The following is a 17,915-nucleotide window of genomic DNA, read 5'->3' as shown; positions in this document are numbered from 1 at the left end:
TGTGAGAGAGTGAGTGAGTGTTAGGCTTTGATCTGTCTGTACCAAAGGAGGTTGAATAGATGACTTGCAACCACGTGATCAAAATGTGCTACGTCATGAGCGTCCACCATGATGGTGGATATACAAAACAACTAGGCTGGCAGCCGCTGAAAGCGTGCCTGTAAACGATGCTGGATTTTCTCAGTATTACCACGATTTGAATGGCCAAGCGAAGATTCGATCCAAAGAGAAAATAGATATGGGAGGTTTTGACCCATATTATATTAAAAAGTCAGACTTCTGAAGATAAGATGCTTCTACTGACCATCGAGTACGAGTGCAGGTCATTTCGTCCAAAGCCTTTTTCGTACGCACTATCAATTATTTTAAATTTCAGGTATTTGTTTGTTTGAAAAAAGGAGGAATTCTCAGTGGAATTCTCAGTGAAATTTGACTGAAGCAAAACACATTTTTGTAAAGCAAATGAGTGCCATAGTACGTGCGCTTCAACACTAAAGATCGTGCTAAAGGAGGTGACCACATAGGCCTGTGCTACTTGCTGATCCTGGGATGAGTTTAACTCTCTTGTCATTGTAGACTGCTCGCTTGCATGTCTATGTTTCTGGCTGGATCATATTAAATCTTCAGGCGCAGAGCAGCGAGGGCGTTGTTCGTGAATCCCGGGCCGAGGCGCGGTCCGACTGACCATGCTCTTTCGAAGGGGGAGGCTTAGAGGGAGGTGCCTGTAAAATTTGGATTCGCTGCAAGCTCCGTTGGCCGAGTTATTCATTTTTAAAGCCGACTGGATCGTGTTAAATCTTTAGGCGCGGGGCTTTCGTTCATGAACACTGGAATATCTGAAATATAAAATAATTGGTAGTGCGTATGAAAAAGACTTTGAATTAAATGGTCATTGGACGAAGTGTCCTGATCCCCTCATCTCCTCTCCGTACTAAGCCTCAGAGTTTCCTTGGCCTCTTTCCGAATCACAGACGGAATTCTAAAAAATCGGAACGTGCCACGGTCACGAGTACTGTTGTGACCACAACCATATTACAGCACGAAGATATGGCATCGCTAAAAGAACACTTAAAGCAGTGGAAAAACAAAGAGAGTTGCGTACGCGTGACTGTTTTGTATGGAATGTCGCTTGACCCCGCATTTGTATCTCCACCAACATGGCCGGGTTTCTGTTTTGACGTCACTTGCAAGTCAAGGATTGACAAAGTATGATCTAGGAACCTCAAGAGGTTCTGCATCAGTTACTGACGCGCGCCAAACTTATATAATTGCCAACTTGTGGATAACAGTTGAAATAATCCTGACTGTATGTTTGGGTAACAGTGAAATGATCAAGCACAGGGGAAAACATATTTACTGAATTATTTAGCTTATTATTTGCTTGTTCTTTCATGTCAAGGTTTGTTCTTTTTAATTAAAAGCACACTTGGAGTTAAAAAAAAAAAAAAAGTTATTGTCCAAAAAATATAAAATAGTTTCAATAATTAATTACCACATTATATATGTAATGCTTAGTGATGATACAATATATTTATATTAACATATGTTAAGCAAGGGCGGCACGGTGGTGTAGTGGTTAGCGCTGTCGCCTCACAGCAAGAAGGTCCGGGTTTGAGCCCCGTGGCCGGCGAGGGCCTTTCTGTGTGGAGTTTGCATGTTCTCCCCGTGTCCGCGTGGGTTTCCTCCGGGTGCTCCGGTTTCCCCCACAGTCCAAAGACATGCAGGTTAGGTTAACTGGTGACTCTACAGGGAGTGCAGAATTATTAGGCAAATGAGTATGCTGACCACATTACCCTCTCTATGCATGTTGGCCTACTCCAAGCTGCATAGGCTTGAAAGCCTCCTACCAATTAAGCATACCAGGTGATGTGCATCTCTGTAATGAAAAGGGGTGTGATCTAATGACATCAACACCCTATATCAGGTGTGCAAAATTATTAGGCAACTTCCTTTCCTTTGGCAAAATGGGTCAGAAGAGGGATTTGACGGACTCAGAAAAGTCAAAAATAGTGACATATATTGCAAAGGGATGGAGCACTCTTAAAATTGCCCAGCTTTTGAAGCGTGACCATCGAACAATCAAGCGCTTCATTCAAAATAGTCAACAGGGTCGCAAGAAGCGCGTTGAAAAAAAAAGGCGCAAACTAACTGCCCGTGAACTGAGGAAAGTCAAGCGTGAAGCTGCCAAGATGCCACTCGCCACCAGTTTTGCCATATTTCAGAGCTGCAACATCACTGGAGTGTCAAAAAGCACAAGGTGTGCAATACTCAGGGACACGGCCAAGGTAACAAAGGCTGAAAAACGACCACCACTGAACAAGACACACAAGATGAAACGTCAAGACTGGGCCAAGAAGTATCACAAGACTGATTTTTCTAAGGTCTTATGGACAGATGAAATGAGAGTGAGTCTTGATGGGCCAGATGGATGGGCTTGTGGCTGGATCAGCAAAGGGCAGAGAGCTCCAGTCCGACTCAGACGCCAGCAAGGTGGAGGTGGGGTACTGGTATGGGCTGGTATCATCAAAGATGAGCTTGTGGGACCTTTTCGGGTTGAGGATGGCGTCAAGCTCAACTCCCAGTCCTATTGTCAGTTTTTGGAAGACACCTTCTTCAAGCAGTGGTACAGGAAGAAGTCAGCATCCTTCAAGAAAAACATGATTTTCATGCAGGACAATGCTCCATCACACGCATCCAAGTACTCCACAGCATGGCTGGCCAGAAAGGGTCTAAAGGAAGAAAGATTAATGACGTGGCCTCCTTGTTCACCTGATCTGAACCCCATAGAAAACCTGTGGTCCCTCATCAAATGTGAGATCTACAAGGAGGGGAAACAGTACACATCTCTGAACAGTGTCTGGGAGGCTGTGGTTGCTGCTGCATGCAATGTTGATCGCAAACAGATCAAAACACTGACCGAATCCATGGATGGCAGGCTTTTGAGTGTCCTTGTAAAGAAAGGCGGCTATATTAGTCACTGATTTGTTTTTTTTTTTTTGAATGCCAGCAATGTATATTAGTGAATGTTGAGTTGTTATATTGGTTTCCCTGGTGAAAATAAATGAGTGAAATGGGTATATGTTTGTTTTTTGTTAAGTTGCCTAATAATTATGCACAGTTATAGTCACCTGCACACACAGATATCCTCCTAAGATAGCTAAAACTAAGAAAGCCCTACTCCAACTTCCAAAAATACTCAGCTTTGATATTTATGAGTCTTTTGGGTTCATCAAGAACATAGTTGTTTTTCAATAATAAAACTAATCCTCAAAAATACAACTTGCCTAATAATTCTGCACTCCCTGTAAATTGAGCGTAGGTGTGAATGTGAGTGTGAATGGTTGTCTGTGTCTGTGTCAGCCCTGTGATGACCTGGCGACTTGTCCAGGGTGTACCCCGCCTTTCGCCCGTAGTCAGCTGGGATAGGCTCCAGCTTGCCTGCGACCCTGTAGAACAGGATAAAGCGGCTAGAGATGATATGAGATACGTTAAGCACCGTATATTTCGTTGGTTTTTGGTTAAAAATGAACATCATGTGACCTCATCGACTGGATTTAGCAACTGCTAATGCCTTCAGCAAGTACGGTATGAATGCCTTTCGCAACTACGAATGCCTATATCAAGGACGCGTATTGCAAAGAAGCTCTTAGCAAAGTTGCTCTTAAGACTCCTTACGAGTGACTTCGGGAAAACCATGTACAGAGACAGCGTTACTTGCTTAAGAGTGTCTCTCAACGCACTCTTTCACCCTAAAGGGCAACATTATCAGGAAACCTACCCCAGATTTGGCTCCTCTTTCTAGCGTGTCTGCCTCTCGATCGGGAGATCGCGAGTTCTACTCACGGTCGGGTCATACCAAAGACCATCATAAAAAATGGTACCTGCTGTCACCTGGCAAGCCACGTTGCAATACAGATGCGAGTGGGGAGTCAAACTCTCACGGTTACCAGAGGACTAGCCCCCCACTGTAACCCTAGCTATGTAATAGGTGAGAGGCCGAGGGCTACGGAAACGGAGATCGGCGCCACATGGTGTGGGAAGGACTTTGATTGATTTAATCTGAGTATCTCCGCTCATAGTTTGAGAGCTGCCTTCATGAATGAATGTTCATGAGGAAAGTGCTACTTGGTTGGTTGACGAAGGGGGTAGGTGAGCAATGGCTCATTATCGTTTAAAGGAACCGACATGCAAATCGACCATTGTGACCAGGGCTGTTTAGATAGGGTGAGAAGGGAGCTGTGCTGCTTTATCCTTGAGTTATTTTGACCAAAGCATGTCACAGATATTTCATTAAGACCTCAGGGAACTCTCTCAACTTGTGAAAAAGGGATGTAATATGTCACCTTTGAAATATACATGATTAGTGACACTCCAGAAATCTGTTTAACTCTTCCTTATGGTTTTCATTCATAATTTATTTTCATTTCAGGCAAAGTTGTGGACGGCTTGCTCATCATGAGAAAAATTGAGGTGAGCCTTCTGATTTTAAATCCTAAACAACTCTCAGGAAATCAACCAGAAAATGTGAATAATCCTGCTCTTCAGAGAAAGTTCAGATATTCGGAACACGTGTTTGTGTTATTAGGCTAGTTGCAGTCTTGTACTAATTAATGCTGTCTTTAAAAACCGCAGCTTGTATGATAAAGCCACCGTGCCGTTAGCTTTAACACTGTCAGCACGAATAAGTGTTTTGTGCAGTTGCACGTCATTCGGTCAGCAACATGGGTTTGGTGCATTAGTCATTTTCACTGGATAGTGATGAGTGACTGTGAGATTAGCGCATACGATGCCAGCTGTATTTAGATGATATTTAACAGTTATTCCACGAAATCGAGTCGTACATGAACTGATCGCAGCTAGAAGCCATGTACATCGCGATTTGAATGGAATAACTGCTTTATTACAGCCATGCTCACTGGATTTTGAGAAACCGAGCATTTTTATTTTTTGCAAATTCGATAAATAAAAACTTGATACAAAACGTCCGACAAAATCATTTCCGCTTAGAATGTAAACGAACCGGCGAAATGACCGTAGCAATTTGTGGAAAATGCTGTAGTAATAATTCTTGAAAAATGAAAAAAAAGATGCGTTCTTACCATCAAATACTTTTATTCTATATTTTGTTGCTTTTTTGTATTTTGGGGGTTTTCTTTTTCTTCTTTTGGGTTTTTTGGCAGTTACCAACTTAAAGGTGCATTACTGGAGTGTGGAACAGGAGATATTGTGGGGAGAAAAAACGATATATTCTTTTTAGCTATTTCTGATTCTTTTAAATACTTGATAACAATATTGGGGGTTTTGTTTCTGATTAATTTTTATGTCGTCCTCGGTTGGCTCAGCAACACGCTCCGCCATTTTGTTTTTCTCTGATATGAGCTGATATCCTGGTAGTAGAGTAGCCAATCAGAGCATGCAGTTGCTCCTATCCAGTGAATGTGGATAGAATAATTAGTTATACCAGGCGAAACATTTCATTGCACCCACACAGTCCCCAATTCCTGAAAAGTCATATGATCTGATTAGGGTGAGGGATGAAGGAATACAAATCAAATTGGCATATTTAGTCAGGATGCATCGGTACACTTGCTGTAATTTCACACCGAGTACAAGTACTCATTAACACGGATGCTGATCCCAAAATGATTAACCTACTTAGTAATGATCAATTTGGGACATCATGGAACATGCTGCTTCGCTCTTTTTGCTTCCTTCTTTTACACAGTGGCTATTAATAGCATACACATGCACGCAAGAAATCGTCACAGCACTTTGCGTGAATTGTATTTTTAATGACCACGCTCATTGAAACAGCACTGTCTAATAAATATGCTATTGAAACACTATAAAGATGTTTTAGCAGGTTACTAGCATAAAGATGATGATGTAGCGCCTCGTGATATATTTTCTTGTTTGGTGGCGTTAATCGTAAAACATGTCCAGATCGGTGCCATTTCATAGTGGTGTTTGTTCATTAGTGTGATAATGTACACTAGGTTTACATCCCGTGGTATCACAGGTTGGTCTCGGAGCATTTTACAGGTAAGATGATCAGTAAATGAGCACGGTATTAGAGCAGTACCTAATGTCCTAGGGTGCATTCCAGGTATTTAGTGCTTGATTCTGATTCTCCGTATTTAGTGACTGACTGAAGTCTGTGAAGATGTCCGATGATATCTTTACAGTTGTCTTTCTTGGCCTGTGATGAAGAAATTCGGTTGTTTTGATGCTTTTTTTTTTTGTGCTCAGTGGTGTTCAGGTGAAGCGTATGATGTGGCAAGCCAAGAACATTTTACTTTTACTATTTTGGCTGCGAAATCCACACTTGCTGTAACCGTGTGTTTTTAATTACTCTCCTCCAGCCTTCACTGAGCAGCCAAAGAGCAACAACAACGACTCATTTTCTTGTCTTCAGTTCTGCTTTGTAAGGGTCTTTGTTCATTAACAACTACTGAACACCGTGGCGTTGGGTTAATTATGGGAGCGTTCGTCAAACTAGAGTGTGACGTAATATTGCGCGTGCGCATAAAATTGGTTGGCAAGAACCTAGTTTTCGTGATGATTTATTGCAGTATGCAAGTTCGTTGCCAACTGATGCTAAGCAAAGCTTCTGTACAACAGTGGCACCAAAGTTTTTTTTTTTGAACTTTAATTTTTTATTAAACAACACAATACAGAACATGAAATTCCTTGACAAGACTATATAATAAGCCTAGCAGTGTAAATAACAAACATATTTGACTCTGCAGCACTCAGAGAGCAAAAAAAAACAAAAACATCAAGGCACATAATTTGGGTTTTCTCTCAAGTAAAGAGGTAATCTACTACAGGTGACCATCTCCTCAAAAAGACATCAGACCTCAATTGTAGTTGAGCAGACAAAGCCTCCATTTCATACACCTCCCTCAGCTTCTGTTTCCACTGAGTCACTGTAGGTGGCTGTGGTTTCCTCCAGTTTAATGTCACTATTTTTCTTGCTGTCATCAACAGTATATGCAACAAATACTGTTGGTCTTTAGTGTACATGTTTTCAGGAGTCTGATCGAGTAGGAATTGACTTGGGTTAAATGATAAGTCAATGTCCAAAATTTTATCTATCTCATTCTTTATGCCCTGCCAGAAAAAAATGATCTCTGGGCAATCCCAGAATATATGTGAATGGTCTCCAACCTTTCCACACTCCCTCCAGCAGTTCATTACATCAGGATCATTTATAAATGTTGAAACCACCAGGGGTGTCTTAAAGAATCTTGTCTTCATCTTCCAATCAAACTCCTTCCACATGTTACTATTAATGCCCTTGTGACATCTCATACATATTTTTTCCCATTCATCGTCCTCAATCACGATGTTTAGTTCTAGCTCCCATTTCCTTTTAATGTAAAAAGTATTACCTGGTATGTCCAACATCAAGTTTCGATAAATATGAGAGACATGATTTTTGGTAGGTGACTTATGTTTGATTATATTAATGAAGTATTTTTCCATGTTTGTTGGAGTATTTTTAATTGTATTCCAATCTTTATGGTTCATAATGTAATGCCTAATCTGAAAATACCTAAACATATCAGTTTGGGCTAATAAGAATTTATCCTGGAAATATGAAAATGGCTGTAAAATATTATCACAAAATAATTGATCAATAATCTTTAAGTCTATTTGTGCCCATCTCTTAAAAGTGATATCAGTAATTGAAGGTGGAAATTCTGGGTTTCCAACTATTTGCATGGCCCTCGAAAGGGCATCTGTTCCCCTAATTCTCTTTTGAACTGTCAACCATACATTTAAAGTGTGTTTCACCCATATATTCTTAATTGTCACCTTCTTTTGAGACTGCTTACTAAGGAAAGCCAAAACAGATAAAGGTATGCCTGGTAGTGAATTTTGTTCTATATCAACCCATCCTGTCTCTGTGTCCATACTAATCCAGGCTACTATCGCATTTAATTGCGCTGCCCAGTAGTAGTGTTTTATATTAGGGAGGCCAAGGCCACCCCTATCCTTCCCGAGAGTAAGTGTTTTAAGTCTCACTCTTGGTCTCCTATTCTGCCATATAAATTTAGATATAAGCCTGTCTAACATATTAAAAGCTGATGTCGGAATCCTGATTGGAAGAGACTGAAACAAGAATAAAAGTCTTGGCAGGAGACTCATTTTAACAGCCTCCACCCTACCCAGTAGAGACAGGGGCAGCACATCCCACCTCACCAGATCATCTCTCATTGTGTCAAATATTTTTTTATAATTTGCCTGATACAATCGTGTTATTTGGGGAGTGAGTGTGACCCCTAGATATTTAAAGCCCTGTTTAGATTGACGAAAGGACACTGTATCATCCAGCTGGCTAGGCCAAGTCCCAGAGATCATCATTGCTTCCGACTTGGAGCAGTTTATTTTATAACCAGACGCTTGACTATATTCATTGAGATTTTGTAAAAGAGACGGAATTGAGGTGATAGGGTTTTCAATAAATAATAATATATCATCAGCATATAAAGCTATCTTATGTTGATTACCACCCTCATCTCTTATTCCTTGTATATGGGGATTACTTCTAATTAATGGCACCAAAGTTTTTGCCTGATCCTTACACAGTTACGGACAAATGGGACCCAAATCCAAGCACCGGGCCTGACCTGGCCTTCAGCGATATCTACCTGTATGTGATTGACACGCCTTCAATATACACAAAAGAGTCAATGAAAGCCTACAAGTCTCTTGATGCATACAAGTGTTAATTATTCAGTTGTTTTATTGAACTCATTTATATTTGCTTTTTGTGCTGAATAATAAAAAGACAAAGATTAAATAGGCACAGTATAATCTTTGAAACATAAGTTAATGTTGTTGCTTCACACGCACGCACCAAAGATATACAGTACAGTACTAAACTTAGGCCAAGTTTACATTAGACCGTATCTGTCTCGTTTTCTTCGCGGATGCACTGTCCGTTTACATTAAACTGCCTGGAAACGCCGGGAAACGGGAATCCGCCAGGGTCCACGTATTCAATCCAGATTGTGTCAGCTCCGGTGCTGTGTAAACATTGAGGATACGCGGATACGCTGTGCTGAGCTCTAGCTGGCGTCGTCATTGGACAACGTCACTGTGACATCCACCTTCCTGATTCGCTGGCGTTGGTCATGTGACGCGACTGCTGAAAAACGGCGCGGACCTCCGCCTTGTATCACCTTTCATTAAAGAGTATAAAAGTATGAAAATACTGCAAATACTGATGCAAATACTGCCCATTGTGTAGTTATGATTGTCTTTAGGCTTGCCATCCTTCCACTTGCAAGTGGTAAGTGATATGCGCTGGGATCACACACACAGCGGCTCAGTCCCGAATCACTGCTCGTGCGCTATACTTGCGCGCTCTGTGAGCTGCGCAAGGCCGGAGTGCGCACCCTCCAGAGGGCACTCACTGTTCAGGGCGGAGTGATTTGGAGCGCAGGATGCCTGCAGAGCCGAGCGTATCCGTGTATTGGCGTTGCTGTGTGCACGCGAATCGTGTATTGGCGTTGCTGTGTGCACGCTAATCGTTTTTAAAAAAAAACCGTTAATCTGATGATCCGCTGATACGGTCTAATGTAAACCCCACCTTAAAGTGCATATCACGGGTAAATTCAGGAGCAAGATCAATGTAATTCTCCTATTTTATATTAAACTTTGGTCAAATATCTGCACTGCAAAAACCCGGCTTACAAAAACAAGAAAAAAAAAGTAATAAAATGAGGAATATTTTACTTAAAATAAGCAAAATTATCTGCCAACAGAACAAGAAAATTTGACTTGGCAAGATTTTTAAAAACAAGTAAATATATCTAGCTTTAGAAACCCCACAGATGTCTTAAAACTAGTGTATTATACTAAAAACAATTAGATTTGTACTACTCACTTTAACATGCTAGATACTTTGTCCCCCAACCAACAGTTTGACTATTTCATCTGGGCGTATTGGTGTGCTCTGTTTAAGTAAGTGTTTATACCAACTGAGACCGCCAAATAAATCAAAATCAAAACAACAAACCAATCCATTTTGTAGCCTATTTTTGTTGCCAGATTGACAATACAACAATTCATTTCATTTAGTTATCTGTTTTGTGTTAAGAGATTAAAAGAAAGGATAAGATGCTTGAAATAAGAAATTCTGACTTTGACAAACTTGTCATGGTTAATATAACACCAATGAAATTATGGTAATTCTCATTTTAAGACAGAACTTACTCATAACCAGTAATAAAATCTCAATAACAAGTTATAATACCTTATTAAGATAACTGAGGGAAAAAAATGCTTAAAGTAAGTGAAATACTCTTACACAAAACCTGCCTGGAAAGGAGAATCATCTTGGCAGACAAATAACAAGCATATTTTGTCTTGATTTAAGATATTTAATCTTGGTTAGATTTTACTTTTTGCAGTGTGTCACATTTTGCATTTTGTGCAATTTTTTTTACCTTGCACAATACCAGAAAAATTCAGTTGAAATCAAGCCATTTGAGGCGAATTGGTCCGCCTCTGAAAAAACTTGGCATTTGGATTTCCCGGGAAACATTGATTTTCATGATGTCACGTGCGGGACGCCTCCTTCTGAATCCTACGTCAGCGCTGGTTTGTTTATGAGAAAACGACCTGGTGGTTTTCTGCAAATTTCTTCAACGTTATCGCGTAATTATTAAAATGGTTAACAGATGTATCGTAGGAGGGTGGAGCAACAACAATCTTGATGGGATTAGGACTCATCGTTTCCCAAAAGACCGGACAATGAGAGAGAAATGGGAGCGCTTGGTCTACACAGGCTGTGCACTGAAACCGTGCAAAGCTCTCGCAGCCTGCTGGCGCTTCCGCAGGTGACGTCACGAATCTGGCTCCAGACTCCCTTGGGATTTTTCCAGAAGCGTTTTATTTAATTTTTTTCTGCTGTAGACAGATGGCCTTGTGCAAAATTACCCTTCTGGATGAGTGTGTAAAGGGACATACTTTCATATAAAAAAAAAAAAAAACGAAATTGGTCCAGAATATGCCCTTTAAGCAAGTTCTACATTTAGAATGCACAAGCAGTGTTTTAAATCCAGGCTTTGCTATTTATCTTCAAATACACATCATGAAAAGTTCGACCAATCTTCTAATGTCAAATATTTATACTGCAAAAAGTACGTAAATTTGCCGCGAGTGCGTTTGCTTAAATCGTAATCAGCTGTTCATGCGTTTTTACTCATCTTTTGGTTGATATCTAAGCAGTATGTCATAGCACAACAAATTATTTCTGATGAGGAAATTTTATCTAACATCATAATATTAAACTGCAAAACAAAATAATAAAAAATCACGCGTCTTACCAGATATAAAGTGTCGAAAGTAAACACGGTCATTGTCGGTTGGTTCCCAGTTGTCACGTTTAATTGCTGCGATCCAAAGCTTTCGGTGACCTTCAGGTTTTTTTGGAATACGGTAAAAGCTCTTGGGATCATTCTCGTCAAATCTCCATGTGCAGCCGATAACACAACACGACACTACCATAATTAATTAATGACCCGATAACTCCGATCGGCCATTTATAAATAGCCTCTTGCCAACCAAAACGTCACGTGACCATTTTGTGACGTCACGGCGAACGCTCCCATAGAAACCTCTGTTTCTAGAGTATTTGCATTCCACTAATGGATAACCAGGCAATACACAGTTGGTGAAGGAAGTGTGTTTCTGCATAGAACATGATCTGAAAGCTTGTAGTGCTGATAAATGCTACATGACTTCTGAAATTGTTTGTTAGAATCTTACCAGTCGGATGGAGAAATAAGTAATTTAAGATTACCACCTGTTAACATGATGACTTTGTAGCGAGCTGTTTTACTGTTTGATGACGTACTTAAGTCATGATTTTATTAAGTAACAGTTCTTTATGTAAGAGGGTTTTTTTTGTGTGAGAGAGATTGGGAATTTTACCCACAGTAGTCGAAGAGCTTCAACTCCCGAGATAATTCACCACCTCAGAGACAAGCTGAATCCCATGTAGCTTCATACTCCCTTCATGAGCTCACTAGACCTATGTGGGCTTTTAACAGTTATTCCACGAAATCGAGTCGTACATGAGCTGATGGCCGATGAGGCGCATAGCGGCGAGTCGGCTATAAGCCATGCATGACGAGACTGTGGCTAGAATAAGTGTTATTCCACTCATTCACTGGATTTTGAGAAACGGAGCATTTTTATGTTTTGCAAATTCGATAAATAAAAGCTTTTATACAAAACACCCCACAAAATAATTTCCATCTAGTGGACACGTGACAAATTACATACATGCGTAGTAAAATATTCAAATTTTTTTTTTTGAGCTTTTGAACCAGTTTTTTTTTTTAAATCAACAAATTTTAATCCTTAAAGATCTCATCTCATTATCTCTAGCCGCTTTATCCTGTTCTACAGGGTCGCGGGCAAGCTGGAGCCTATCCCAGCTGACTACGGGTGAAAGGCGGGGTACACCCTGGACAAGTCGCCAGGTCATCACAGGGCATGCTTAAAGATGAAGAAAGTAAACAAACTGGTATCTTTTAAAAAAAAAAAAAGATACATTCTTACCATCAAATACTTTCATTGCATATTTTTTTTTGGGGGGGGGTTGTTTTCGAGTTTTTATTTCGTCCTCGGTTGGTTCAGTAACACACTCTGCCATTTTTGTTTTTCTCTACTCATGGTATATGAGCTGATAGCCTTGTAGTACAGTAGCCAGTCAGAGCGTGAGATCGCTCATATCCAGTGAATGGGGATAAAATAACAGGTAACCTAAAATGACATTGTACGATCACTAAAGTGCACTTCTATCCCCAGTAGATGACTGTTTCGGATTCAGCTACTCGACTGAAGTAAGAGTAAAGTAAAGGCTATCCCCGTTAAAACTACTTTTACAAAGACTACTGTTGGAGCCCTTTGTTATATCATGAAATCTGATCTCAGGCTGGTCAGTGGAGGTGCATTTGATATACATAAAAATACCAGGTGTAAACGACTGTCCATTCTCCAAGATGGATGTTAAAACCAGGTGTGAACAGGGCCTCCAACGGCTGAGTGTGACATTGGATCCTGAGCAGCGAAGAGAGAGAAAGAAAGAAAAACTTTTTTCCCCCCTCATCCCATCACAATCGCACAGCTTAATCTTTATCTCATCTGTCTAAAAATCTCAAAGCACCACAGTTTTTATAGCACAGCACTGTTGAATTCTCCATTCTGATTGGTCAGAAGGTGCTGATTAATTTTCTGTAACAGCAGGCCTCGGACAATCACGCCGGTGCAAGACAAATCACAGGTTTATATCAATGCGCTTATTCTAATACGTTATAATTTCTATAGAAACAGCTGGTTCATTGAAACTCATAGTGGACATGCCACATAATTCAAGAGTACCCAGTCAATTTTTAAAAAAAATTGTATTTAACAATGCATAAATATGGAGGCTTTCTGTAAAATGCTTATTTTACAACCCGAATTCCAAAAAAGTTGGGACGCTGTGTAAATTGTAAATAAAAACAGAATGCAATAATTTGCAAATCTTGGAAACTCTATATTTCATTGAAAATAGTACAAAGACAACATATCAAATGTTGAAACTGAGAAATTTTGTTTTTTGAAAAATATATGCTCATTCTGAATTTGATGTCAGCAACATGTTTCAGAAATGTTGGGACAGGGGCATGTTTACCACTGTGTTGCATCACCGCTACTTTTAACAACACTCTGTAAACGTTTGGGAACTGAGGAGACCAATTGCTGTACTTTTGAAAGAGAAATGTTGTCCTATTCTTGCCTGATATGCAATTTCAATTGCTCAACAGTTCGGGGCCTCCTTTGTCATATTTTGTGTTTCATAATGTGCCAAAAGTTTTAAATGGGAGACAGGCCTGGACTGCAGGCAGGCCAGTTTAGCACCCAGACTCTCTTACTATAGAGCCATGCAGTTTTAATATGTGCAGAAAGCGGTTTGGCATTGTCTTGCTGAAAGAAGGAAGGCCTTCCCTGAAAAAGATTTTTTCTGGATGGCAGCATATTGCTCTGAAACGTGTATATATCATTCTACATTAATGGAGCCTTCCCAGATATACAAGTTACCCATGTCACGTGCACTAATGCACCCTCGTACCATCACAGATGCTGGCTTTTGAACTGTTCACTGATGAGAAGCCGGATGGTCCGTTTCCTCTTTAGCCTGGAGGACGTGGTGTCCATGATTTCTAAAAAGAATTTCTACTTTAGATTCGTCAGACCTCGGGACAATTTTCCACTTCGCCTCAGTCCATCGTAAAAGAGCTCGGGCCCAGAGAAGGTGGTGGTGTTTCTGGATATTGTTTATATCTGGTTTTAACTTGCATTTGTGGATGCAGTAATGAACTGTTTTCACAGACGATGGTTTTCTGAAGTGTTCCTGAGCCCATACAGTGATTTCCACTACAGACACGTGTTTGCTTTTAATGCAGTGTCACCTGAGGGCCTGAAGATCACAGGCATCCAGTGTCAGTTTTCAGCCTTGTCTCTTGCATACAGAGATTTCTCCAGATTCTCTGAATCTTTTAATGATATTATGCATCATAGATGATGTGATCCCCAAATTCCTTACAATTTTACATTGAGGAACTTTAAAGTGTTACACTGTTTGCCCACACAGTCTTTCACAGAGCGGTGAACCCCTCCCCATCTTTACTTCTGAGAGGCTTTTCTTTTTTTTTTTAATATATATATACCCAATCATGTTACTGACCTGTTGCCAGTTTACCAAATTAGTTTAGTTTTGTTTTTTCCCCACATTACACAACTTTTTTTTAGTCTTTTGTTGCCCCTGTCCCAACTTTTCTGAAACATGTTGCTGACATCAAATTCAAAATCAGCATATATTTAAAAAAAAAAAAAAACAATAAAATTTCTGTTTCAACATTTGATAATGTTGCCTTTGTACTATTTTCAATGAAATATAGTGTTTCCATGATTTGCAAATCTTCACATTCTGTTTTTATTTGTTTTACCCAGTGTCCCAACTTTTTTGGAATTGGGGTTGTACATTTATGAAAGAAGACCCTGTTGGTGTCAGTGCTTTCAGCAAACTTGTTCCTTTAAGTTTCTCTTTGTACATTCACAAGTCTATCCGTGCATCCTTCCTTTCTTCAAAAGTTTCCTTCCTATTTAATATTTATTTTAAGGGTATGTTATACATATAAATTAGTAACAAGAAGGACTAGATTTGTTGCCAGTGTGGAACCCCCCTCCTTCCCCATCAAGTTCTGTTTTCTTCTTATTACCTTTGAAAGAGAAAGAGAATCTGGTGCAGAAACGACTGTTTAAAGCTGATACAACATAAGTGATAACGGGAAGTAACTTTGTTTTGTAGACGTTCCACAACATTAACCGTAACTCTGAATGAATAAACAAGTATGAACTGCCATTCTGGGATTTAATAATAAATTACCATCGCTGACAAATTACTGTGGTATAAGAGGAATAAAACGTTTTGGAGTGTGCCGTTATGAGCAAATAATCTCATCTCATCTCATTATCTCTAGCCGCTTTATCCTTCTACAAGGTCGCAGGCAAGCTGGAGCCTATCCCAGCTGACTACGGGTGAAAGGCGGGGTACACCCTGGACAAGTCGCCAGGTCATCACAGGGCTGACACATAGACACAGACAGCCATTCACACTCACATTCACACCTACGCTCAATTTAGAGTCACCAGTTAACCTAACCTGCATGTCTTTGGACTGTGGGGGAAACCGGAGCACCCGGAGGAAACCCACGTGGACACGGGGAGAACATGCAAACTCCGCACAGAAAGGCCCTCGCCGGCCACGGGGCTCGAACCCGGACCTTCTTGCTGTGAGGTGACAGCACTAACCACTACACCACCGTGCCGCCCCTGAGCAAATAATAAACCCGAGATTTGTGACGGGTAACTCATGGATTAATTTCCCATAACAGAATACCCTGTGGCGGCACGGTGGTGTACTGGTTAGCGCCGTCGCCTCACAGCAAGAAGGTCCTGGGTTCGAGCCCCGGGGCCGGCGAGGGCCTTTCTGTGTGGAGTTTGCATGTTCTCCCCGTGTCCGCGTGGGTTTCCTCCGGGTGCTCCGGTTTCCCCCACAGTCCAAAGACATGCAGGTTAGGTTAACTGGTGACTCTAAATTGACTGTAGGTGTGAGTGTGAATGGTTGTCTGTGTCTGTGTCAGCCCTGTGATGACCTGGCGACTTGTCCAGGGTGTACCCCGCCTTTTGCCCGTAGTCAGCTGGGATAGGCTCCAGCTTGCCTGCGACCCTGTAGAAGGATAAAGCGGCTAGAGATAATGAGATAAGAATACCCTGTTATGCTGTAATTCATATTTAGCAAACTGTAACTTGGCCTTTCTTTTATTAAAGCTCGTCAGTATCTTCTGCCGCTAACCCATGTGGGATCATGATGGTGACCTTTGCTATATCCGATATGTTTACTCATTTTATTTCATTACTAATATTCTTTGCTCATTAACCACTGTGGTCATTTGTAGGTAATAACTTGTGCAAGAATCGTTTGCGATTTTTGTTGCACTTTTGCAAAAGGGTACATTCGGTCCGTTGTTTTGTTGTGCGACAACATGCCACATGTAAATATACTGGCTATGATCAGCTCTATCCAAGTAGGCAGTAAACTGTCCAAATGTTTTTGGTTCCATAAAATGATGGCATTATGCATTAAAAGGCCTTTTATTTATTTATTTATTTTATTTTTGTATCCTCGAATTAAAACAGAAGCCCTGCACTTTATCGTCGTAGTAATGGTTTCGTTTCAAAGCCAGTATTCTGCAATCCGGAGCCAAAACCTCCAGTCGCTTTTGGATTTCACCATAAGCTATGCCATGCTTTTCTGAAAGAGAAATCTTAATGCGTAATCTCAGTTCTGTTGATGGGTGATTTTCAAATGGCTCTCTGGTGAACTAACTACGGCTTTTTTTGGCATCGTTAACTTTGTAAATGCTTTGATTTAATTATTTAAACTTTGTTTCGACATCTGTTGCAGAACGTGCCTACAGGACCAAACAACAAACCCAAACTACCCATCGTCATCGCCCAGTGTGGAGAAATGTGATCCCCCCCATCTTTCCTTATTGTTCACATGTACACATCAGTTTATTATATTCATGTCACCTAAAAGAGAAATGTTAAAATCAAGATTGTTTTCTGACATTACTGTAATTTACATCATCACTGTGCTCTACAGTATCTTACTTACAAATTCCGACACGAATAACTGTGACGTGCGCCTATAAGTTTAGAAAGATGATTTCACAAACATGGTGAGAGAAATACAGAAGACAAGTGTCTCCTGTTTCTCTTGAGGCATAAGAAGAATACTTTCATTGTCCATCTTTTGGATCACTTTACAGTTAACTATTCACAATGTTGTCTGACTGCATTCTCTGCCAAGTATCCTGAATAAATTTCAGCTTTTTTTGTAAGAAAAGGTTTCATTCATTCATTCTTTCTTCGTCTTTCCATGACTGTGTGTTGTTAATGCATTGGCGGTCATCTCATTTATCTGATTTAATAAAATTACAATTCGGCCAAAAATCCATCACAACTTTGAAAGCATTCAAGCAGGAGTTGAAACCAAACTGAGCCTTTATCCTAAGGCGAGCTATTTAATGCCAGTTCCTGACGAGTGAAATTTCTATTGTCTCTTCTCCTTCCCCAAATCCACATCCTAATCTATCCGAAAACCACCTTCTCTGCTCACCATCGTGGCTCAGACCCCCATCCCTTCCACACAAAAGAACCCTTTCAGCACAAGTGCTGGAAGAGCTCTGGTCTCGGCAGGAGGTTTCTGAGGGTCAATGTTAAAGGCCGTCTTTGTGCAGGGCCGTTAACAACAAGCTCTTCACACGTCGTCCAGCCACTCA

General features: G+C 40.6%; 2 protein-coding genes across 3 annotated transcripts in view; both read left to right on the top strand.

Annotated features, from left to right (window-relative positions):
* ppih (peptidylprolyl isomerase H (cyclophilin H)) overlaps window positions 1-17,479 on the top strand; it is a 167,290-nt gene extending 149,811 nt beyond the window's left edge. Inside the window, exons 8-9 of one of the 2 annotated variants that reach the window (XM_060931538.1) lie at window positions 4,430-4,470; window positions 17,036-17,479. In XM_060931538.1, the coding sequence (XP_060787521.1) occupies window positions 4,430-4,470; window positions 17,036-17,104 (110 nt within the window). In that variant the 3' untranslated portion in view covers window positions 17,105-17,479. The remainder of the gene's footprint in view (window positions 1-4,429; window positions 4,471-17,035) is intronic. The other variant, XM_060931537.1, reaches the window with a different exon arrangement.
* Window positions 1-17,915, top strand: part of exosc10 (exosome component 10) — a 285,760-nt gene that overhangs the window by 205,586 nt on the left and 62,259 nt on the right. The gene's annotated exons all lie outside the window — the stretch shown is intronic.

This window comes from Neoarius graeffei, chromosome 10, assembly GCF_027579695.1.
Source record: "Neoarius graeffei isolate fNeoGra1 chromosome 10, fNeoGra1.pri, whole genome shotgun sequence".
NCBI lineage: Eukaryota > Metazoa > Chordata > Actinopteri > Siluriformes > Ariidae > Neoarius > Neoarius graeffei.
Note: the sequence above shows the minus strand (reverse complement) of the source record. Positions and strands in the feature narration are given on the sequence as shown.